Source organism: Caretta caretta, chromosome 4 (assembly GCF_965140235.1).
Source record: "Caretta caretta isolate rCarCar2 chromosome 4, rCarCar1.hap1, whole genome shotgun sequence".
Lineage (NCBI taxonomy): Eukaryota > Metazoa > Chordata > Testudines > Cheloniidae > Caretta > Caretta caretta.
In genome coordinates, this window is record NC_134209.1 from 19,733,221 (window position 1) to 19,754,509 (window position 21,289).

The following is a 21,289-nucleotide window of genomic DNA, read 5'->3' on the forward strand; positions in this document are numbered from 1 at the left end:
ACAAAAGGAAGTATTTCTTCACACACCAAATAGTCAACCTGTGGAACTCCTTGCCAGAGGATGTTGTGAAGGCCAAGACTATAACACAATTCAAAAAACAACTAGATAAGTTCATGGAGGATAGGTCCATCAATGCTTATTAGTCAGCATAGGCAGGGATGGGATCCCTAGCCTCTGTTTGCCAGAAGCTGGGAATGGATGACAGGGGATGGATCATTTGCTGATTACCTGTTCTGTTCATTCCCTTTGGGGCACCAGGTATCGGCCACTGTTGGAAGACAGGATACTTGGCTAGATGGACCTTTGGTCTGACCCACTATGGCCACTCTTACGTTCTTATGTTCTTAAACTGAATATGCATAGACATTTCTGTGGAAACCACTGCTTTTTTCCTGGAAGTTTCATGTAGATTTTAAAATTGTTGTTGTCAGGTGAATCCAACTTGCCTCATTCTGGAATAAATCATTTTATGAGAGGTCATTAAACCTGGGCGGTGTCTTGTATGCAAGAGACTAGCTCTCTCTCAGAATAATGGGCTACAATCTCTAATCACAATCGCATGAGAATGTTCTAGCTTCTGTAGCGCTAAAGCAGACCTTTCACCGAATATGAGGGCGTATCTATATTAGCAAACATCACGAGTATACGTCAATCAATTTTAAATTGATTTATCACATCAGTGCAAACTCCTAGTGCAGACACATTAGAACTGCTTTAAACCATGTTTATACTGGTTCTCTGAATTCAGTAAAATAATCAGATCAAGCTAAACTGCTTTAAAAATGACTTAAACCAGTTTAAGTGCATGTACATTAAAAGTTTGCACTGGTGTAAGTTGATTAGGTTACATAAGAGCAAAATACCATGTGTAGATGTGCCCTCTAGGTACCTGCATTTTATCCCTTTCACTCTAGCTAACTAATTAACCACCCAAAACAAAGCACGAATTGAGGGGATAGGTGGTTCTGTTATGCCCACACGTCTCAGGGATGCCAATAAGAAAAACCATTTTAAAGGGTGGGAAAAGTTGGCACGTATCAACATTTATTCTTCCATTGAAAGCAGCTCTCTCCACTATGCAGCCAATACTGAGAATAAGCAACTAGAGATTTTACAACAATTTCAGCCGCCTGACTTTCAAAAATAAAAAGGTACTTTCTGCGTCAGAGGTTTTAAAGCCAGCAGGGACCATTATGATCATCTAATCGGACTAGCTGCATTACACAGGCCTGAGAATTTCACCCAGTGGTTCCTACATCCAGCCCAATAACTGATTTTGGAAGCCTCTCTCAGCACTATACAAAAGACCTAGAGAGCCATTGTGGCAGCACCCTGCAGAGAGAAAGTCATAGCACATGATACAAAGAGCATTAACCAAGTACTGCACTTGTGCTGATTGAATGTCGGGCAGCCCAGTAATACTCAGCAGTGGCTTCAGGTGTTTCAGTAATTAAAGAGGAGTGTCTAGTTTCCTTTATGACACTGTTGTTTACTTTGTGGTAGGAGGTCATGGGAGACTAGCAAACTCCAGAGACTGACATTAAGAGCTCTGAAAAGATCTTTGATGCTGCAAGTTTTCATTAACCCATATTTGTGCCATATTTGCCCAGTAACTTGTCACATCACCCACTGTTATGCTGTTATCCGATACTGATGAGGATGCCAATAAATAAACCATGCAAGGAAAGGCCCTGCTATCATTCACTTGCACATGAGCTTATGCTGCCATGAGAATCTGAACAGTTTTCTCTCTGGTTTTGCTTTAAAATCTAAGACTTAACATTTCACTGACATAGATTGTCCCCTCTGACATTAATAGCCATGACAGGGGAATGTTTACTGAAAATCCTCATGAAGATGAACCCAAATTGCCCCGTTAGGGGAGCAGGGTTCCCATCTCCCAGACCTTTGGATTCCGCAAGATTCACCTCGATCCTGGCAGGGGATCTGCAAGAGGCCACGGCCATCTGTACAAAGGTCCCACATTCCTTCTGTTGGTTGTTGACCACCCCAACCCCCTGCCAGTGCCATTGGATTCCCCTGTGGAAGCTCCCAGGTTCCTGGGACAAGGGCTGCCAAGATAGGTCAATATGGCCTGGAACTGTATTAATTTTTTCAGGCATCTTCTGTGGGGCTGGAGGGTGGATGATACGCATCTCCCGGATTCCACTCCAGCCCTCTCCTCCCCCAGTGCGGATCTTAGACCCTGCAGTGAGCCCTCTGCAGGGTCTAGGAAGTGCAGGGGGATGGTGCTAGGGAGGCTCTGGAGCCCCAGTTGCATGGGGAGGAGGGGAGATGCACACACCGGATCCCCATGCAGCTCTCAGCAGGGATGATTCTTACACCAGTCACACTGTATGGGTTAGGCAGTGGAAAAGTTAACTGATCTTACGGTTGTTTGGAGACCACGGGTGCCTGCGTGAGCCTTGACTGGGAAAACAGGATGGCAGCTGCAGACTGGCTGTCATTATTGTGTCCCCTTTAGGGCATCTTTTATAATATGTATTAGCCAAGGCCCTACTTAACTTGAGATTTTGCAGAAATTGGGGATTCCACAATATTAGGCTTCCACCACAAGTTTGACAGTGGGAGTCCCCGCTGTCAGCCTCATGATCCTGCTCTCAACCCCAGGCCCCGGCTCTCAGCCCCGGGTGGCCAATAGTGGAAAATGGCAGAAAAGTAATAATGGACGTTATTACTGCAAATAATTACTTTTCCACAATTTTCCATGGCTTGTCTGCAAGTCAGCTGCAATTTTTTGACAATCATCCCACAGTTCAAGTAGGGCCTTAGTAATGGCATTTGATTTAGTTAATTCTTAAACAGGGCAGGGTAAACACTTTGCCGTGAATTGTTTTTCAGCCGGAGCTGGCCTTTTTCTGTTTGGAAGTGAGTCATGAGAAGACTTGGATTTTTACAAATTTATTTATTATCATTATTACAGTTCTTCCTATGAGCCCCAGCTGAGACTGGGGGCCTATGGTTTTAGGTACTGTACGAACATACAGCTAGAGCCAGCCTCTGCTGTGAGAGCTGACAGTCTAAACAGACAACGGGTGGAGAAAGGATGGGGAACCTAGACATGGAGAGAGTAAGTGATGGGCTGACTTTGGGCAAATCACTTCACCTCTCTGTGCATCAGTTTCCCCAGCTGTGTAATAGGGAAAAAATGCCGACCTCTTTTGTAAAGTGCTTTGATATCTGCTGATGGAAAGCTGTTGCAGAGCTGGGACATGAAGCCAGGTCTCCTGAGTTTCAGTCCAGCGCCTTATCCGCAAGAACATGCTGCTTCTCAAATGTGTGTGTGTTTATGGAACACTTTGTGTGAACATCTCTTGGACTAGAGGCCGTTTGCATACTAGGTTTGTTATGTACGTTCACTATTTTCAATCATCCCTATGTGACTGGTCCTATGCAGACAGCAGCCCTAACAGCAGCATCTGACAGCAAAGCTTTGCCCTCACATCTGTGTTTGCTAGCGGGGGCAGGTCACAGTAAACTGCTGTTTGGAGAGAGTTTTTTATTGCCAAAATGAGTGGGAAAAGCAGGAAGGCAGAGCGACTCCCCGTGTGTCAAGAGAATGAGGTGCAGCTTTATGCAGTGAGATTGGAGTATCTAGAAGAGCATGTTGATCTGCAGAGAAACGTGCACATCATGGTTTTTCTGACAGAGAAGATGATGGCACTAGTGTAATTCCCTGTGAGAAGAGGGAGGAGTAGGAGGGCTCTAACAGCCAAGAACAAGACATGGTGAAGGAGAGAGAATTTTTGACCACTAATCACATGATCCATCCATCCAGTCAGTCGATAATTGGACATACTTAGCTGTGGACAAGTTTTCATGAGTGTTCAGTACCTAGAGGGAAAGCAGCATAACTGACATCGATACGCGCCCTAGATTTACTAAAATAACAAAATACACAAACATTCAGAAGAGGGGGGAAAACAGGTACTCAATAAGAAGTTGAACAAGTAACATTCCTGTGACGCTTTCCAAGGATGCCCAGAGTTGTGAGGCCCCTTGCTGCCGCCTGCCCTTGCTGTGAGGAAACATTGTCTGGGCCTGCTGGGGATCAGCTCCCCAACTCCATTGACCACAAGCCCTTCCCAGTAGGCCGTGCAAGCCCTGCTGTCTCTCTCCAAGTGAGCAATTGGCACGTTCCAGCTCTCAGGCCCTCTGAACATCTTCCTGGAGTGTCCACCTCTGGTCCCCTGGACACGAACAGTGTTCACAGATTGGGGGTACTGTTCCTTTGGAAGCAGCCAGCTTATCAGTTTCACCTCAGATCCCCGCTCCACTTAATACCCAGCACTGACACATGTTTATAGTCAAATAAAGTAAAAGTTTATTTAACACAGCATAGAGATGCAAGTGATGGCAAGTAGAAATATTGGAAACAGATGATTATATAGAAAACAAAATCATAACATGCATTCTAGACTTAATTAACAAAATACTCTGATGTCTTGTAGAGTATTGCTTACTCAAAATCTTTACAGAATTTCACAGCCACGCTGGCTGTGACCCTTTCATAAGACAAACACACTGTTAGCTTGCTTCCTTCATGAAGGAGTCTCTGTGTTTCCTTATATCCCCCAGATATCCCCTAACAATCCTCTGTCATTATTCAGAAACAGGACACCCTCTGCTGTTGTATCCTGTGAATTTCCTCTCTGGCAGTTTTCATAATCTTTTATTCTGCTTGGGGCTCAGTATGAAAATAGATCCAAAATTGCCATGAATTGTATGCCCGATGACACACATATGACCAGTCAGGGAAATAGGCATCTGGTACCTCTTGCCTGAAAGGAACATGTCCGAGTTACATCACCGCCTGGTAACCTGCCTTAACTTTAAGACCTTAGGAACACAGATACTTAACTGCTTAAATATGATCTGTATACACATTTTGCAGTGATCATGTTAACCAGTGGGCTAGTGGCTCTCAGTAGAGACCTCACATGCTCCCTATCGGGGAACTATTTTGCTACATCTGACCCAGGAATTCCTGTAAAAAACCCTATGCACTCCTGTGGCCTCTGCCAGCTGGCATGCAGAGGTCTCTGGGTCACAAGTCCCTTAATTCAGAATACTCATTTCAGCTCCACTGACTGTATCATAAACTAAACACAACAAAATAATTCCTCTGAAGACTGCTTTGGACTGGCTTTTATTAAAACTTGTCAGCTTATTGGAACTGCCCATTTAACTGATAACAAACCTACATCACTATAAACCCTACTCACTGATCCAGAGTTAAGAACCCCCTTGTGCCGTAAAGCTGGGGAACGTATTGTGTATTCAGTTTGGTTGTTTGTAGGCTTTTTCGTTGACCAGAGGCTAGGATCCCAGTCCTACTTGTGGGCTCTAGCAGTTTCTGTCCTTCACTTCCTGTTTTCTAAGATCAGCTGCACTCCTTTCTCTTCCCCAGTGCTAAGTTACAGGATTTGCCATCCGAGAGGTGGAGTCTGGCTCTCTGGATTTTATCTTTCCAGGAAGTGGATTTTTGAGTGGACAAGTTGGTCCAGTAAAAGATGTTACCTCACATCTCTAATATCCTGGGACCAACATGGCTACAACACTGCATACAATAATGGTTCCCAAAGGCACTTTGTTATTGCTTGCATTGAAAGGGGAATGAGGAATTAGATTAATAATATTTAGCTTTTACTGAATACTTTCCATCCAGAGGTCTCGAAGCGCCTATCATATTGACATTCAGCGGGACGTGTGCTCCTAAATCACTTCAGTGCTTTTGAAAATAAGCTCCAGCACTCTATTCTATTAGATTTTTATAGCAAGCGTATCACTGCCGTACAGTATCTGAGTACCTTCCAGTAGTGCATTAAGCATCACCATCCCCATGGTATAGAAGGGAAAAACTGAGACAAAAGGTGGGATTTTGCAGCTATGATGTGGAGGTGCCAAGATAGCTTAAAGCTGTTTCAGGAGCCAGAGTGGCCCCTGGCATAAATCAGAGTAGCTCTAATTTATGGCAGCAGCACAGAAATCTCACCAACAGAACAGTTATGAGACTTGCTAAGGTTACACAGCAGGTCATTGTCAGAGTGCAGGTCACTTTACTCCCAGTCCAGTGCTCTAGCCACTGGACCTCACTGCTGCCACATATGTTCTTCTAGTTATTAACCATTTTACTACATTGTGCGGAGCCTTTTTTAAAAATCAGCATCACATTAGCTATCCTGCAATCGTCTGGTACACAGGCTGATTTAAAGTAAACCACAGTTAGTAGTTCTTCAATTTCATATTTGAGTTCCTTCAGAACTCTTGGTTGAATGCCCTCTGGTCCTGGTGACTTATTACTGTTTATCAATTTGTTCTGACACCTCTTCTACTGACACCTCAATCAACAGTTCCTCAGATTTGTCACCTAAAAAGAACGGCTCAGATGTCGGGATCTGCCCCACATCCTCTTCAGTGAAAACCACTGCAAAAATTAATTTAGCTTCTCTGCAATGGCCTTGTCATCTCTAAGTGCTCCTTTAGCAACACGATCATCCAGTGGGTCCAATCACTGTTTGGCAGGCTTTCTGATGTATTTTTTTGCTGTTAGAATTTGAAGAGCAACTAGCTAAGTACACAAAAACTTGCTTGGTCTGTTATATTATACATTTACACTTGACTTGCCTGAGTTTATGCTTTTTTCTATTTTCCTCACTAGGACTTAACTTCCAATTTTAAAGGATGCCTTTTAGCCTCTAACCATCTCTTTTACTCAGCTGCTTAAGCATGGTGGAATTTTTTTGGTCCTTTTACTGCCTCAATTATGGTGCTTTTAAATAGTCTCCATGCAGTTTGCAGGCATTTCACTCTTGTAACTGTTCCTTTTAATTTCCGTCTAACTAGCTTCCTCATTTTTGTATAGTTCCCTGTTTTGAGGTTAAATGCTATTGTGGTGGGTTACTTTGACACTTCTCCCCCTCCAAGAATGTTATATTTAATTACATTATGGTCGCTATTACTGAGACGCTCAGCTATAATTTACCTCTTGGCCATACCCTGTGCTCCACTTAGGATTAAAATCAAGAATTGCCTCTCCCATGGAGGGTTCCAGGACAAGTTGCACCAAGAAGCAGTCATTTAATGTGTCTAAAAATTTTACCTCTGTATCCCTTTTTGAGGTGACATGTACCCAGTCAATATGAGGACAGTTGAAATCCGCCATTATTATTGGGTTTTCTGTCTTCATATCCTCTCTAAACACCTTCAAAGTCACCATCACCTTCCTGATCAGGGGGTGGGTAGTATATTCCTACTGCTATACTGATTATTCAAACATAAATTTCTATCCACAGAGATTCTATGGTTCAGTTTAATTCATTTTAGATTTTTACTCTACTTGACTATGCTGTCTTTCACATATAGTGCCATTCCCCCACCAGCTCTGTCATTCCTATATATTTTGTACCCTTGTATTACCGCAAACCCACTGATTATCTTCATTCCACCAAGTTCCACCTATTATATCAATATTGTCATTTAAGGCCAGGCACTCTAGTTCACCCATCTTAGTATTTAAACAGCTAGCATTCATCTGATGAAACATAGGAAAGCCCTTTCTTCATATCTCCATGTGGCATCTGAATGTCGAGCCTTTCATCTGCTCTTTATAATGCGCATCAAATCTCTCATTCTGAGCCACGGTGAAGTAATTTTTCCAGTCTCCTGAAATCCCTGGTGGGAAGAAAAAAAAATGAATGACTAGTTTATTCTCCCCTTCCGGGCTCCTGCCCCACTCTGAGGTTGTTTCTGTTATCTTCTTTCCCAAAGATACTCCAAAAGGCCCTAGCATAGTCCTGTGATCCTAGTGCTGTTCAGACAGAATTCTAAGTCAGGTTTTCAGTGTTCTTTTTGCCTAGATGCTTAACAAAAACAAAGGAGAAAAATGTAACAGATCAAGAGGCTGCAAGAGACTTTCAAGTTAAGCAAGTTAGAGTTAGAAGCAGCGGGAGACATTTATTTGAGGGGCCAGTCCTATGAGGTTGATGGGGTCCACACAAACTTTACATTGTCCTCACTGCTGGGGACTGTGTGTGTGTCGTGAGCAGAGGGGTCCTATGGAACATCTCTTCACACCAGTCATGCATCTCAGGATGTATGATTAAGGCACGTACATTTTCCAAACTTCTGAGTGATCTTGGATGCTCAACTTGAGACACCTTTAAGGGTCCCCAATTTTCAGAAAATGCTCAGTACCCACCTTTTAAAACTCAAAACCTTAAAAGGTATCTCAGGCTGGTCACCCAAAAGCACCAGGAACTTTGGAAAACTTAGGCCAGTGTCTATTTTTCTTTTCAAGAGAGAAAAGGATCTTTGTATCCAAACAATTGTTTTTAAGATGCATGCAAGAAACACCAACAGTAATTAGCACTGTTGAACTGTCAATGGATACTGTGTGCACTCCCAGACTGATGATACTGGCATCTGTGATCTCTTCCTGCAGGCCAGTGTCACATATTAACCCAGGTCCAGGCATGGCAAATCATTATTGTTATTTGTATTGCACCTGAAGTCCCGCTGGGGTAAGTACATAGACATAGTATGAGACAAACTGTGCCCGGAGGAGTTTATAGTGTAAACGAACAAGGGCACTTCCTTCTGGATATCCCCATTTTGCAGATGGCAAAAGTGAGGCACAGGGCAATCAAGGCCCACCTCCTCAAAGGTATTTAGGCTTCTAATATCCATTGATTTCAGGGCCTCAGAGATTTGCTCAATGCCACATGGTAAGTCAATATCAGAGCAGGAAACAGAATCCAAATTTCCTGAAGCCCCAGCTAGTACCAAAACCACAAGATCAGTCATCCTTTCCAGAGTGCTACACCAGGATCTGCATGCTAGAAACTAAACAGGAGAACCTTCCTCGTAGTAATTTATCTGAGCTGGGCCTTCCATATGCAGCTCAACCATTAACTGGGCTTGGCTCACAGAGAAAAACACTGACCCTGGGAATTTCCCTTCCTGTGAAAGTGGGATCAGGAGCTAGTAATAGTTGTAGAAAACTGTTCCTGCTGTTATCTTACTGGCCTTTCCTGTAAACTTCTTACCTTTTCTCATGAATGGAGACACAGTGTGGTCCATAGCCCAGGTTGGCATCATTTCATAGTTGACAGTAGGATTCTTCTTCATCTCCTGGAAGGAGGTATGGTGGAGGATTTTATTCACCACTTCCTCCTTCAGGTCCTTTCCCAGAAACTGGAGCACCTTCTCTATTTCGCGCTTTGGGTCCTGCAGAGAGACAGGCAGATAGACCCTCAGGTGGTGAGACATGATAAAAGATAATATATTACTGAGTAGAAGTTTTCCTAGCCACTCTTGGATGTGTTGGTAGAATGTGACAGATCTTTTTTGTATTCATTTGGGACCTAATCCAGAGACCAGTGGAGCAGACCTCTAATGAGCAAAGAGCAGCTCTTTTAATGAGTGATGCATCATAATAACAAATCATTTCTAGAGCCCAGAAAAACTTTTGAAAGAAAGGATCACCAAAGGCTTGCTATCCTGTACAACTAGCTTTCAACAAAACACTCCATTTACCAAGCGGGCTGCTACTTACGCACTAGTGTTCTCGAAGCAGAGGGTATAAGTTCATAGAATCAGTGAAGAGAGGAGGGGTAGGGAAAAAAATGTCAGGAGTCCATTGTAAATATTAAAAGTAAACTGCTTGAATTTGAGATCTCGCAAAAAGGGCATTAAATTAAGCTTCTAAAGTTCGAGCACTGATAGTCATATGAAATAGCTTCCCCTTTTAAAGACAGAGACAGAAGCTAGCTGAAACCTTTAAACAAAAAAGTCTCACCAGCCCTAAACTCTAACCTCAGCCAAACTGCAGCTCAGCTATACAATCTCTTGGATCCATCACTTATTGGTTTTAGACAATCAGCCACCACTACATACTTTTTTATTCTTTTGCGTGTGCATGTATTCCCCCCCCCGCCCCCTTAAAACACCTTTCCATCTTGCTTTCTGTAGCCAGGAGGAAAAAGGGGCCCCTCACCAAAAAAACACCCAAAATCCAAAACAACCAAAGTTAGAACAAACCAACCAAGTAATATTAATCAGTTTCCTACTCTCCAATGAGAAGCTGCAGTGTGGCCTTCCCTGAAATGCTGCAGTCCTAGCACCAGGGTGTGTTGGGGAAAGGTATAAATAGTAGCCCTTAGAAATCCCCTGCCTCATATGACCTAAAGTGGAGTCTAGCAGCCCATGCCTAGTATTGTAGCCGCTTCTGGTTCCAGTAAGAACGCAACCCAAACCCCTTGCCTTAAGGTAAGAATAGCTAAAAGCATCTTTACACAAAGAAAATGACCAGCATAGCTATGCAAGTAAAAATCCCTGTATACACACTCCCATCCTAGCCTTTCCCCAAGATAAGCCTTAAGTGTCTACTTTTGAGAGAGAATGAAGCCAGCTCCGCAGTTTGCAGCCTGCAGTGGAGTGGTTTGTTTTCTTTCAAAGTTATATCCAACTCAAGGGCTTTAACACCCGTTAACAGATGTACCCCTTAGATTTCCCAATCCTCTGTGGCGGTTTGCTGAGTCACAACCAGCTTCAGCTGCCAAATAGATTTCAACTGCATTCCCCATGCACGGCACACTAAGGATGTAATTGTACAGCTGCAAGCAATCGAGCTCAGTGCAGGTGCACAGAGAGCTTCTGGTGGTATGTCAACTCTTCTACATATTTGCCTGGTTTTACACCAGGCTTCATAAAAAGCACTAGCCAAGTCCGTACAACCTAAAATTTCATACAGACAAAATGAGAAAGTACGCAATTTTTCAGTAATGGTGCACGGTGACACTTTTGTATTTTTATGTCTCATTTTGTAAGCAAGTAGTTTTTAAGTGAGGTGAAACTTGGGGTATGCAAGACAAATCAGACTCCTGAAAGTGAGTCCAGTAGTCTGGAAAGGTTGAAAACCACTGATCTAGAGCTCCTTATTTAGGTGTGTAAATAGGAACTGGGTTTTTCTGGAAATCTAGTTGCTGTTGTGGGGGGCACTTTTGAAACTTTTGCCTTACGTGACTCTGAAGCACAATGGAACAGACCTAAAGCTCCCCTGACTTCCTTCCTGTGCTTACCAAAACTACCCTGTGTTCACCCTCAGAACTTCAGTGTGTAAAATCTATGACCATGTGTGTTCGTTGTGTTGCTGTCTGACTGAATGCAAAGATGTGAGACATGGGAATATTTAAGGATGGCTCAAATATGAATTAAAGATCCATTAGACTCCTAATAAATCACTGGCTCAGGCTAAGCCTGGTCCTCCTCCCTCTTTGTTAGTGCTCTGGGTGCAAAAGAGAATAGGCTGGGGAGGAATAACCCTGTTAATTGATTTGCCTGGTAGGTGGTGAGGGCCAACTGGTGGGAGCTCGCTAAGAGGGGCAGGATGTGTGTGTGTGGCAGGGGGCTTATTGTGTTACATAAAGGATGAGAGGAGGGTCCTGGTCCCTCCATCCCCTCCTAGTTCTACCTTCTCTTGGGGTTGACAGGGGCACAAAAGGGAGTGTTTATGGACCAGACTAAAATCAGGTCTGGGGAAAAGGCCGGGGTCATTGCTTTCTAAACTAACGGGGCATGAGCCATCTAGCAGTTTAGGGATTGTTTACCATATTATTATAAGAAGGCAAGGGGTGGATTAAAATGAATCATGGTTTGGATCAGCTGAATCCACTGTTGTACCTCTGGGTGGCGGCTGTAGGCAGGAAGTTTGGGGCTGTGTACTCGCTGCCTTAGTTCGGCCTTGAACGTGGCTGGTTCCGGGATTGTTTTGTTAATATGCAAAGTATTTTCCCACTGGGTGTAGTAAAATAGGCGATTGCAGAACCACCCCACCACTCCTAACGATGCCAGTGTTGCAAACGGACATGCAGGAGAGGAAGGATGAATTTCTGGACTGGCACTCAGGAGATGTGGGTTAAACTCCTGGGTCTGTCACAGATTCCCTCTAGGCAAATCACTTAATCTGCCAGTATCTCAGTTCAACAGGAGTAACACTGCTACTCTCCCATCCGGGGTGTTGTGAGGCTACACTCATTAATGACTGGGACATGCTCAGATAGGACAATGAGGGGAGCCCTATATATACCTAGATAGATGTTAAAATCACCCTCCTTCCTTAGGGAAAGGGGGCATTTGGAGCAGGATCCCCTGGCATCTGCTCATCGCTCCCCCTTCCTCACCTTTTTCATGTCCTCATAGAACATGTACAGAATTCGATAGGCCTTTTTCTTCTCCCACCAGCCTTTGACGTGATCGTACCAGGATCCATAAGCCACTACATCCAGATTGAAACAAGCAACAAAGAGAAGGAGGAGAGAGATATCACAGCTCGTACTGGTTCTAAGAGTGTCACAGGGGACGTGAGCTGTTAGGTTATTATACCAGTCTCCCAGAAGAGTCTGGGAGCCCCGTTGCTTGGGACTTTTAAAACCAGGCTGGACAGAACAGTGGACTGTGTGCTATGTGCATTAATCCTGCACTGGGGCAGGGGGTGGATGGGATGAACTGCTGGTCCTTTTTCTTCAATAACCAGCTGGAATTTTTAAAGGCATTTTTAAAGGGTACATCTACACAGTGATTAAAAATCCAGGGCATTGAGTCTCAGAGCCTGGATCAGCTGCCTCAGGCTCATGGGGCTCAGGAAGCAGGGCTAAAAATAGCAGTGTAGACATTCAGGATCAGGCTGGAGCCCAGGCTCTGAGACCCTCCCCCTCGTGGGGTCTCAGAGCCTGAGCCCAGCTCGGGTTGCCAGTTTTACTTGGATGTATTCCTGGAGGTTTCATCACATGACATAATCTTTAATTCAAGATTAACCTTTAATTCCTGGAGACTCTCGGACAATCCTGGAGAGGTGGCAAGCCTAGCTCCAGAGAAAGCCCAAACATCCACATTGCAATTTTATAGACCTGCAGCCTGAGCCCGAGTGAACTGAGCCGGGCTCTTAGACTTGGGGCTGCAGGTTTTTTATTGCAGTGTAGATCTACCCGGAGGCACCATCTGATCTGCTGCTTTCTCCTCCCAACCCCTGCGTTCACACTGAGTTGAACCTATTTCTGTGGGGCAGGCAGGAGAAGATGGGCACGTTGAGTCCCCAGTATTGGTCAATGCCTCTGGACAGAGGGATAAGGTAGCTGAGAATGGTTTGGAGGGAAGGGGAGGGGGGGATTAAAAAGGTAACTAACCAGATATGTTACATGCTTGTTCTATGTTGTCTGGCCGGGTGTTTTGTCTAGTTAGATTGTGCCGTCTGGGGAGGAGCCATATCATTCTCTGTGTGTGCACGGTGCCTGTGTGGAGCTGTTGGGCCCCACTGCAATGCCAACATTAAATAATCATTATTTTGGCCTTAACAAGGCTTTGCAAACTTCTCTTCTAAGTAGCGTGTAAACATTCTGGTGGGTTTCGATTCTTGGCCCCAGACCAGAAACTGAAATGTTTGGGCTCTGCTCCTGAAGGGGAGGATTGTGAGGGCACCAAGTATAGTAAGAATTATTTCTGTTACAGCAGCCCTGTGGGATTCCCTCGTGTTAGGTACTGTACACACATAGTGAGAGACAGCCCCTGCCCCCAAGAGCTCACAATCTAAACAGATAAGACAAGGTGGTAGAGCAAATGGAGTCACAGAGCGGTGACTTGCCCGAGGTCACACAGGGAGGTGAACTGACTTGCCCAAGGTCACCCAGCAAGTCAGTGGCAGAGCTGGGACTAGAACCCAGGTCATCTCAGTCCTAGTCCTGTGCCCTATCCACTGAACCACATTGCCATGGCTTAAAGTTCACATACTGCCCTAAGGAACTCGCAGTCCTGTCAGGCTCTGAGGAGCCAGGGAAAGTCACTAACACTGGACCCTTTATAACGCAATTGAATAATATATCCCTGGATTCTTGCCCAGGGGGTGAAGGGACAATCTCTTTTCTGTTGTTTACGTTCTTATGCCACACCTGTTACTGTGGTTTCTGAGAGGTTACTCCTACCTTTCCCAGCCATGAACTTCCCCAGGAACTCATCCAAGGTGCCGGGGTCTGGATGCATCTTTGCCATCTGGTAGAAATGGTAATAAGAGACAGCCACATCCTTGGCATTTCGGGCAACATAGATCATCTGCAGGACAGAAAAGGGAACGTAGTGCAGTCTGAATTAGCAGGGGCTGCAGGGATTTTGACCTGACCCCCTGCATAGGTCTGGAAGAGATTTCCCCTGCTCCAGTACAAACACCATCACTGTACAACTGGCATATGAATTATGGGGAGGTTGCCTTTCTGAGGTGTCTGGCACTGGATGCTGCTGGAACCAGGAGGCAGGCGTAGTTGGGCTGAAAGATGACGATTCCTACATCGCTGCATCTCTCTGGGATGGCTGGAGCTGGTTACCTTGCAGTCCTGCTCCCAGAAAGAGACAGGGAGGAGCTGAACTGGGAGGTGGGTCTTCACTATCCGAGGCAATGGCGCTGTGGCCAGCTGTTCTGTGCCTGGAAAACACACAGGGGGTTAAAGGTTAAAGGAATCGTCTGGAGCACCTGGCACATCCTGAATGAACAGCCTGTGCTCACTGGAGAATGAGTCAGCACGTCCTGCCTCTTCCTTTCAGGATACCGAGAAAGAGGGAGGTGAGGCTAAATGCTCTCCCCACCCTAACTCTCCTGCTGCTGGCTGCCTTCTCACGCAGAACCACTGTTTTGTTTATTGCAGCCACCAGTCCAAATTTACCCCCTCTCTTTAAAACCCTCCATGGGCCCACTTCAGCTTGTCTCTTGGACCTTGCCTGTCCCTCTGCTCATTTAGCTCTGGTTTCCGCTGTGACATGCCAAACAATCCTGCAACTGCTGGTGCAGATTCACCCTCTTGGCAACTGCTGCTGTCTAGAATGACTTTCCTGCATCTCTCTGCCTCATTCAAGAGGGCCTCTCTCATTTCGGATCTCATCCTCGCTGATAACTCTTTAGTTAAGCACTGGAACAGGTCACCAAGGGAGGTCGTCAAATCCCCACCTTTGGAGGTTTTAAGAACAAGTTAGACAAAGACCTATCAAGGATGATTTTGGTATACTTGGTCCTGCCTCTGCACAGGGAGATGGACTAGAAGGCCTCTCAAAGTGCCTTCCAGCCCGACATTTCTAAGATTAGTAGCAGCAAAAGGAAAAATAAATTATGATTATTTATTTAGCATTGCCCGTGCTTTACAGACATGACAGGGTCTCTGAGCCTAAGAGCTTACAGTCTAGCTAAACATGGGTAGGGACTTGGGCTAGGGTGGGCAACAAAAGCAGCGTAATTGTCCCTTTCTCCATTTAAACTTTTCACCTGAGAATCACAGTGAGAGAGCTAAAAGAAAAGGAGTACTTGTGGCACCTTAGAGACTAACCAATTTATTTGAGCATGAGCTTTCGTGAGCTACAGCTCACTTCAAGAGCTGCTTTCTTTTGACACGGAACAAGGAACTCCACCAGAATAAGATAAACCTAAGGCTTTGTCCCTAATGCTGCTCTGTTTCACTCTAGAGTTTCTGGCTTCCAGCTACAGATTCAAAGAAGCAGAACAAAAAGCACACACTAGTGCCACAACATTTTTCTACTGATTTTGTTTTCCTGTGATGAGGAGCAGGATTAATAAGCAGGCAACAAATGAGCTTTAAGGCAGGCTTTGGAGGAGAAATGGGATGATGTGATGCTGACCGGGTCAGGGAAGGTGTCCCTGGCTCTGTAATGGCGTGTTTAACCCTGTAAAGCATGTTGGTGTACAGTTTGTACAAAGACACTATAAAACCAGCTGCACTGTTGTAAAGGTTGAATTACATACAGCATTAGAATCAGTCTAGAGACAGCATTCTCCTCCTTCCATGGCTCCTGTGGGAGGGGGCTCTTGCATTTGTCTGATCTCCTGTACAACGCTTACCACTTAGGAGTCCAGGGAAGCTCATTTCCATGAAAGGGACTCGATTGAAAATTGCATCCCGTTTACATTTCTCCTCATCCCCATCATTGTAAATCATGTCCACGATTTCACTAATCCAGGTTGTGCCTGGAACGTAGATTGAAAGGAGCATTTCAGAGGTAAGTGTATTCTGTCTCCTACTGGTGGATGGATATAAAGTTAGGTGACCCTCTCCCCCCCCCCCCCCACATTTAAATACACTCTTATTTTTACTTGCCTGATTTTGGGTAGGTGGAAATGAGAAGGTCATCTGGTCTGGCCTGGAATGATTCCACCTGAGCCCAGTTCTCCACAAAATGCCGGTAGAGGGGAATTTCATGGATAACCTCTAATTCCTGCCTTGACAAATGTTCCATCTTGGGAGGGCTGAGTTAAGGTGAGGAAAAAAGGGGTTAAATGGCTCTCATTATTTGCATGATAACTGTATGGAAGACATCCCTACACATCATGGAACTAACACTGGTTTCCAAGAGGTGGGGGTGGAAGAAGTAGAATTCTGTTGTTCTTGATTTCTGTAGTCTCTCTTTACATGAATCAATATACTTTGCAATTTCTAAACAAAAAAAGCCAACCAAACAAAAAAAACCCACAAAAAGCTTTGTTAAAGAAGAGTTACCATTGGATTTGTTCCACTGGAGCCCAGTGTAGCCTTTTATTTTATTTAAATTTTGTAACGTGGTATTACACTACCGTGAGTTCAGCTCTGGCGGCTACAGTTTCAAGCTTAACGGTGAAAGTCACCTCTGCTACTTGCTTTAGATTTAGAGTCTCTAGGGCAGTAGTGGGCAACCTACGGACCATAGACCACATGGGGCCTCTCGGGGTAATCCATTAGCGGGCTGCGAGACCGTGTTTACATTGAGTGTGCACAGGCACAGCTGCCCGCAGCTCCCAGTGGCTGCGGTTCGCCATTCCCAACCAGTGGGAGCTGCGGGAAGCGGTGCAGGCTGCAGGGACGTGCTGGCTGCCACTTCCCGCAGCTCCCATTGGCGGGGAACGGGGAACCGCGGCTACTGGCCGTGCCTGTGGATGGTCAATGTAAACACTGTCTCACAGCCCACCAGCAGATTACCCTGATGGGCTGCGTGCGGCCCATGGGCCACAGGTTGCCCACCATTGCTCTAGGGACGCATAAAGACCAAGGGTAGCGACCACACAGACATTCACAAGTACAAGGTCTAGTCTGTTTTACAAGTTTTATTAAAGTTACAAATAAAGTTATGATTACCCAAGCATATAGAAATTCTATACAGACCTATGCACTAGTTAGAAATATAGCGCTACTCACATCCTTAACAATAGTGTTAGGGTCTGATGGGTCTCTCATGGATTGATCATCAGTAGAGGGATGGTTCCTGCTGGAGTTTCCCATAGGGAGCTCAATTTTCCTAGTCTAGGCAGCCCCTTTTTTATAATGTGATTCTGACTATACGCCATTAGCATTTCTGCACATAGCACACTCTGTGGTTAGGGCATGTGTTAGAAAAATGTGATTACCAGGTATCTTGTAAGTAAAATATTACTTTTACTGTTAATTTTTTGCAATATCACCCATTGGTATATCTTTTCCAGTAATCTTAGGGCATCAGGTTATTCTTTGGTCACTTACTTATATCAGCATTCCTTAACTCTATGGCTTACGTGTAGCTAAGCTAAAATCTTGCAGGCCTTAGCCCAGAGGCCTTGCATTTCAACCCCGCTTACTTAGATACCTAATACATGAGAATTCCCTCTACATACTGATCAATCTTAAACTTCTGTAATCCTACAATATAACTCTATTTAGCATACAATGATTATATATAACATAACATGTTAGTTAATTATAACATCACACAATTAATGAACAATCAACTAAAATCATTGGCTACACCAGCTAATGCCCCAGAGCAATATTACTTGTGCTTTGCAAAAATCCAGACTCTTTAAAACAACAGGCACGTTCACGTTGCTAGAAAGGAACAGCTTGTTTCCTTGCTACCATATAATATTTCGTCATTCATTATCACCCCCCCAACCTGCAACTCTCACCCAGTATTAACTGTCTCCTGGGTTTCCTGCATAATGGATCTCTGCTATTTGATATACTCCTGATTTTATATAGTGTTTCTTAAAGAGGCAAGATGGTCCAGCAGTTAGGGTTCTGGCTGAGACTTGGGAGACCTGGGTTTAATTCTCTGCCACACACTTCCTGTGTGATCTCAAGCAACTCACTTAGTCGCTGTTGTGCCTCAGTTCCCTATCTGTAAAATTAGGATAATAGTGCTGTCCTACCTCACAAGGTGTTAGATTGAAAGGTGCTCAGATCCTACGGTAATGAGGTCCATATAAGTATTCAGCTAGAAAATGTGAGTATGGTTTTGTAAGGATTATGGTTTTAGGGTACATTAGATTATGAGGAAATGTATAGAATTCTGACAGTGTGGTGTGTGAGTGGATCAGAAGAATATTTATAATGCATAGAATTTGAATGAGTGATCTGATTGTTATGAAATGTTAATTATATAGTATTGTAGGGGTAGGTAGGCATAGGCACATTTCTCTCATGATGCAAATAGCATGCATTTTAAGTGGTTAATGCAAAATGCTTGGGTTATAATATGTTGAAATGAATCCTTGGAATAGAAGATAGGCTGTTAGAAATGGAATCCTCACAGCATCGTCTTTGTGTCCTGAGTAAAACTTTCAGGAGCATCATGCAGCTAAAACCCAGTTTAAAAATGTTACACTTGTGAAATGAATGTTAGCACTGTGTGTTCCCACCCAGTCTTCATTACTACAAAATCAAGCATTCATGCCAATCAGCTTTCGCCATAGCACAAGGAAAACGAGTTAATAGACACAAATGGGCTTGTCAGAAATAAGACTGAACTTCAGAACCCAAAGTTGCAATGTATGCAAATGATAAACAGTGTATACAGAAGTGAGCTGTAGCTTACGAAAGCTTATGCTCAAATAAATTGGTTAGTCTCTAAGGTGCCACAAGTACTCCTTTTCTTTTTGCGAATACAGACTAACACGGCTGCTACTCTGAAACCAGTGTATACCTAAATTAATTGATTCTCTTTCTGTTGACCCTGGTGTAAATCAATAGGGCAAATGTTGTAACCATCCTAATTACTTCCTCCTTACTGTTAGCCAGTAAAATCTATGGGGCAGATCCTGGGCTGGTGTAAATCAGGGTAACTCCATTGAAGTCAGTGGGTTAGATTCTCAATGGAGCTATGGTGATCAACACCAGTTAAGGATTTGGCCCAATCTTCTTTTGTTAAAACCACTGATGCAAAATCCCCACAAGGGACCCAGTTTCCTTGTTTTAACTGGACCACAACATTAGCAATTTTATGGAACCTCAGTCAAGCAAAAGCTATCTGGAATGGACAAGATTAAACACATAAAATATATTTTCAGCCTGTAGGAGCTTTAATTACGGAAAGGCAAAGTGATGCTATGGCAATATAAACTCCGGTAAGATACTCGAGCGTCTTTCTCAGTAGAATGTTGTTTGATTAAAAAATTAAATTTAAACTTTTGATATCACCAATAAAGTCTTCTTTTAATCCTGGGCACCTCGGGTATTTTGAGATTCCAGACGAGCAAGGAGAGGCTGGAATGCTGTATTTTTCACATCATTCTTGCAGGCGTAATCTAATCAGAGGACCTTCCTCTAAATCCCAAAGCTTTCACCAGAAAACAACAAAAAATGCCTTCTGTAGGGATAATTCCCCAGGCTCTCCCCTCCACATTGCTCCTGAAAGGATGTGTGGTAAGACCCAGTATCTTTCTCAGAATAACAGATTATATGACATTTCTACCTTTTAGGCACCATATCTCTGCTCCATCTGAAATATGAGACTGAATTTTAGACTGGAAGACTTTAAGGGCCCAATCCAAAATCCACTAACTTGATGGGATTCTTTCCATTGATTTCACTGGGCTTTGGATCAGGCCATAATGGCATGATGAACCAGATTGCCCCTTGAAGTTGTAGCAAATTTAAGGGGTCCCTGTGATGCTATCATAGTGTTATGTTTCAGTTGGGAAAAACAATTCTTCCATTTCCCAGGGAGGTGAATTGTCAGGCCTGAATACGTAAAACCTGTCTAACAACGTTACAAATGAGCTAGCTTCTTTTTGTCTCTGTCCATCTTTCACTCCATTTTTATGGTGGTAATGCACATATGAAGGAAGTGTTGCAGACCCCAGAGAGAGCAAATTGCAGAGTTTTAAATCCCTGAAAAGCAGATGTATACAATATGTTAGAAGTAGATCTTACCTTGCTCTCTTTGTAGAGGATATCTCTTGCTTTCAGCCTAGCTTCACCTCTCTCCCACATAAACCCAAGTAATTGCAGTTTTATTATTGCTAATTAGCAACTTAAGATATGCTGAATTGTGCAGCCTGGGTTAGAAGAGCAGAAAACCTCTCTAATGTTGAAGGAATTAACCCAGAGTAATCTTAGACTTCCTGCTTGTCTGTTTTCCTTGTGTTGTTCATTTTTGACCTTTGCACAGTGTTATCAACCCCAGGCATTCAAAAATCATGACTCAGGCCCCCAGAATAATCAGCCTGGCTTTAAAATCATATTTTAAGAAAACTGGAATCTGTCTATTTGCCTTCTGGTTTTTTTTAACATTTTGGGTCCACTCAGAAAATGCTTTCAAGCTATTCCCTACAATCATGAGAGCTAGAAACTTTTTTTAAAAAATGAAAACTGAGAGTACATAACTCCTGGAAATGTCACATATTGCACAACTCATGATAAAACTACAAGAGTTGACAACACTGTACATCCCAAACAGATGTAAAAGGGTGTTTCCCCAATGCAACACTGTGTACTGTAATATCAAAACTAGTGTGGTATTCAGTAACAGCTGCAGGTACCGCCAAGAGAGGGGTCTCAGGAAAGCTACGAGCATTTCCAGTTCAAGCAGGCTGAGTGATTCTTGGACTGGAAGCTACCCCACATGGGGAGAAGTGATACACACACACTCCCGTACACCTCTCTCTCACAGGGAGGGTGACTGACTGACCTGACCCTCCCTGCCTGGTGCTCTCTGTCCTCCATGCCTGGCTGGGCCCCCAGGATGGACCCGCCTCTCCTAGTATCTGGTGCCACATCTTCCCAAGACAACAGGTGGCAGGACGGGGGGGGGGCATGCAAAGTCACATGCCCCCTCCTCCCTCCCAGATTTCTGCCAGAGCTCATACCAGAATGTGGCCAGCAGCAGCCTTTCAACACTGTGTGGGAGGGAAGGTATGGGAGCTGCTTCCAGCCACGGGGCGTGGGGGGGGGAGAGGAGTGGGGCCGGGGAGGGATGACCTGCCCATGTCTTT

General features: G+C 44.2%; 1 protein-coding gene across 3 annotated transcripts in view; it reads right to left on the reverse strand.

Annotated features, from left to right (window-relative positions):
• Positions 1-4,321: 4,321 nt before the first annotated feature.
• Positions 4,322-21,289, reverse strand: part of LOC125635482 (sulfotransferase 1 family member D1) — a 28,886-nt gene continuing 11,918 nt past the window's right edge. For 2 of the 3 annotated variants that reach the window (XM_075127433.1, XM_048847217.2), the window contains exons 2-8: positions 16,170-16,318; positions 15,914-16,039; positions 14,394-14,491; positions 13,998-14,124; positions 12,204-12,298; positions 9,069-9,249; positions 4,322-7,695 (exon numbers count right to left, since the gene is read on the reverse strand). In XM_075127433.1, the coding sequence (XP_074983534.1) occupies positions 7,583-7,695; positions 9,069-9,249; positions 12,204-12,298; positions 13,998-14,124; positions 14,394-14,491; positions 15,914-16,039; positions 16,170-16,308 (879 nt within the window). In that variant the 5' untranslated portion in view covers positions 16,309-16,318 and the 3' untranslated portion in view covers positions 4,322-7,582. Of the gene's footprint in view, positions 7,696-9,068; positions 9,250-12,203; positions 12,299-13,997; positions 14,125-14,393; positions 14,492-15,913; positions 16,040-16,169; positions 16,319-20,228; positions 20,374-21,289 lie in introns of those variants that run through there. The other variant, XM_075127432.1, reaches the window with a different exon arrangement.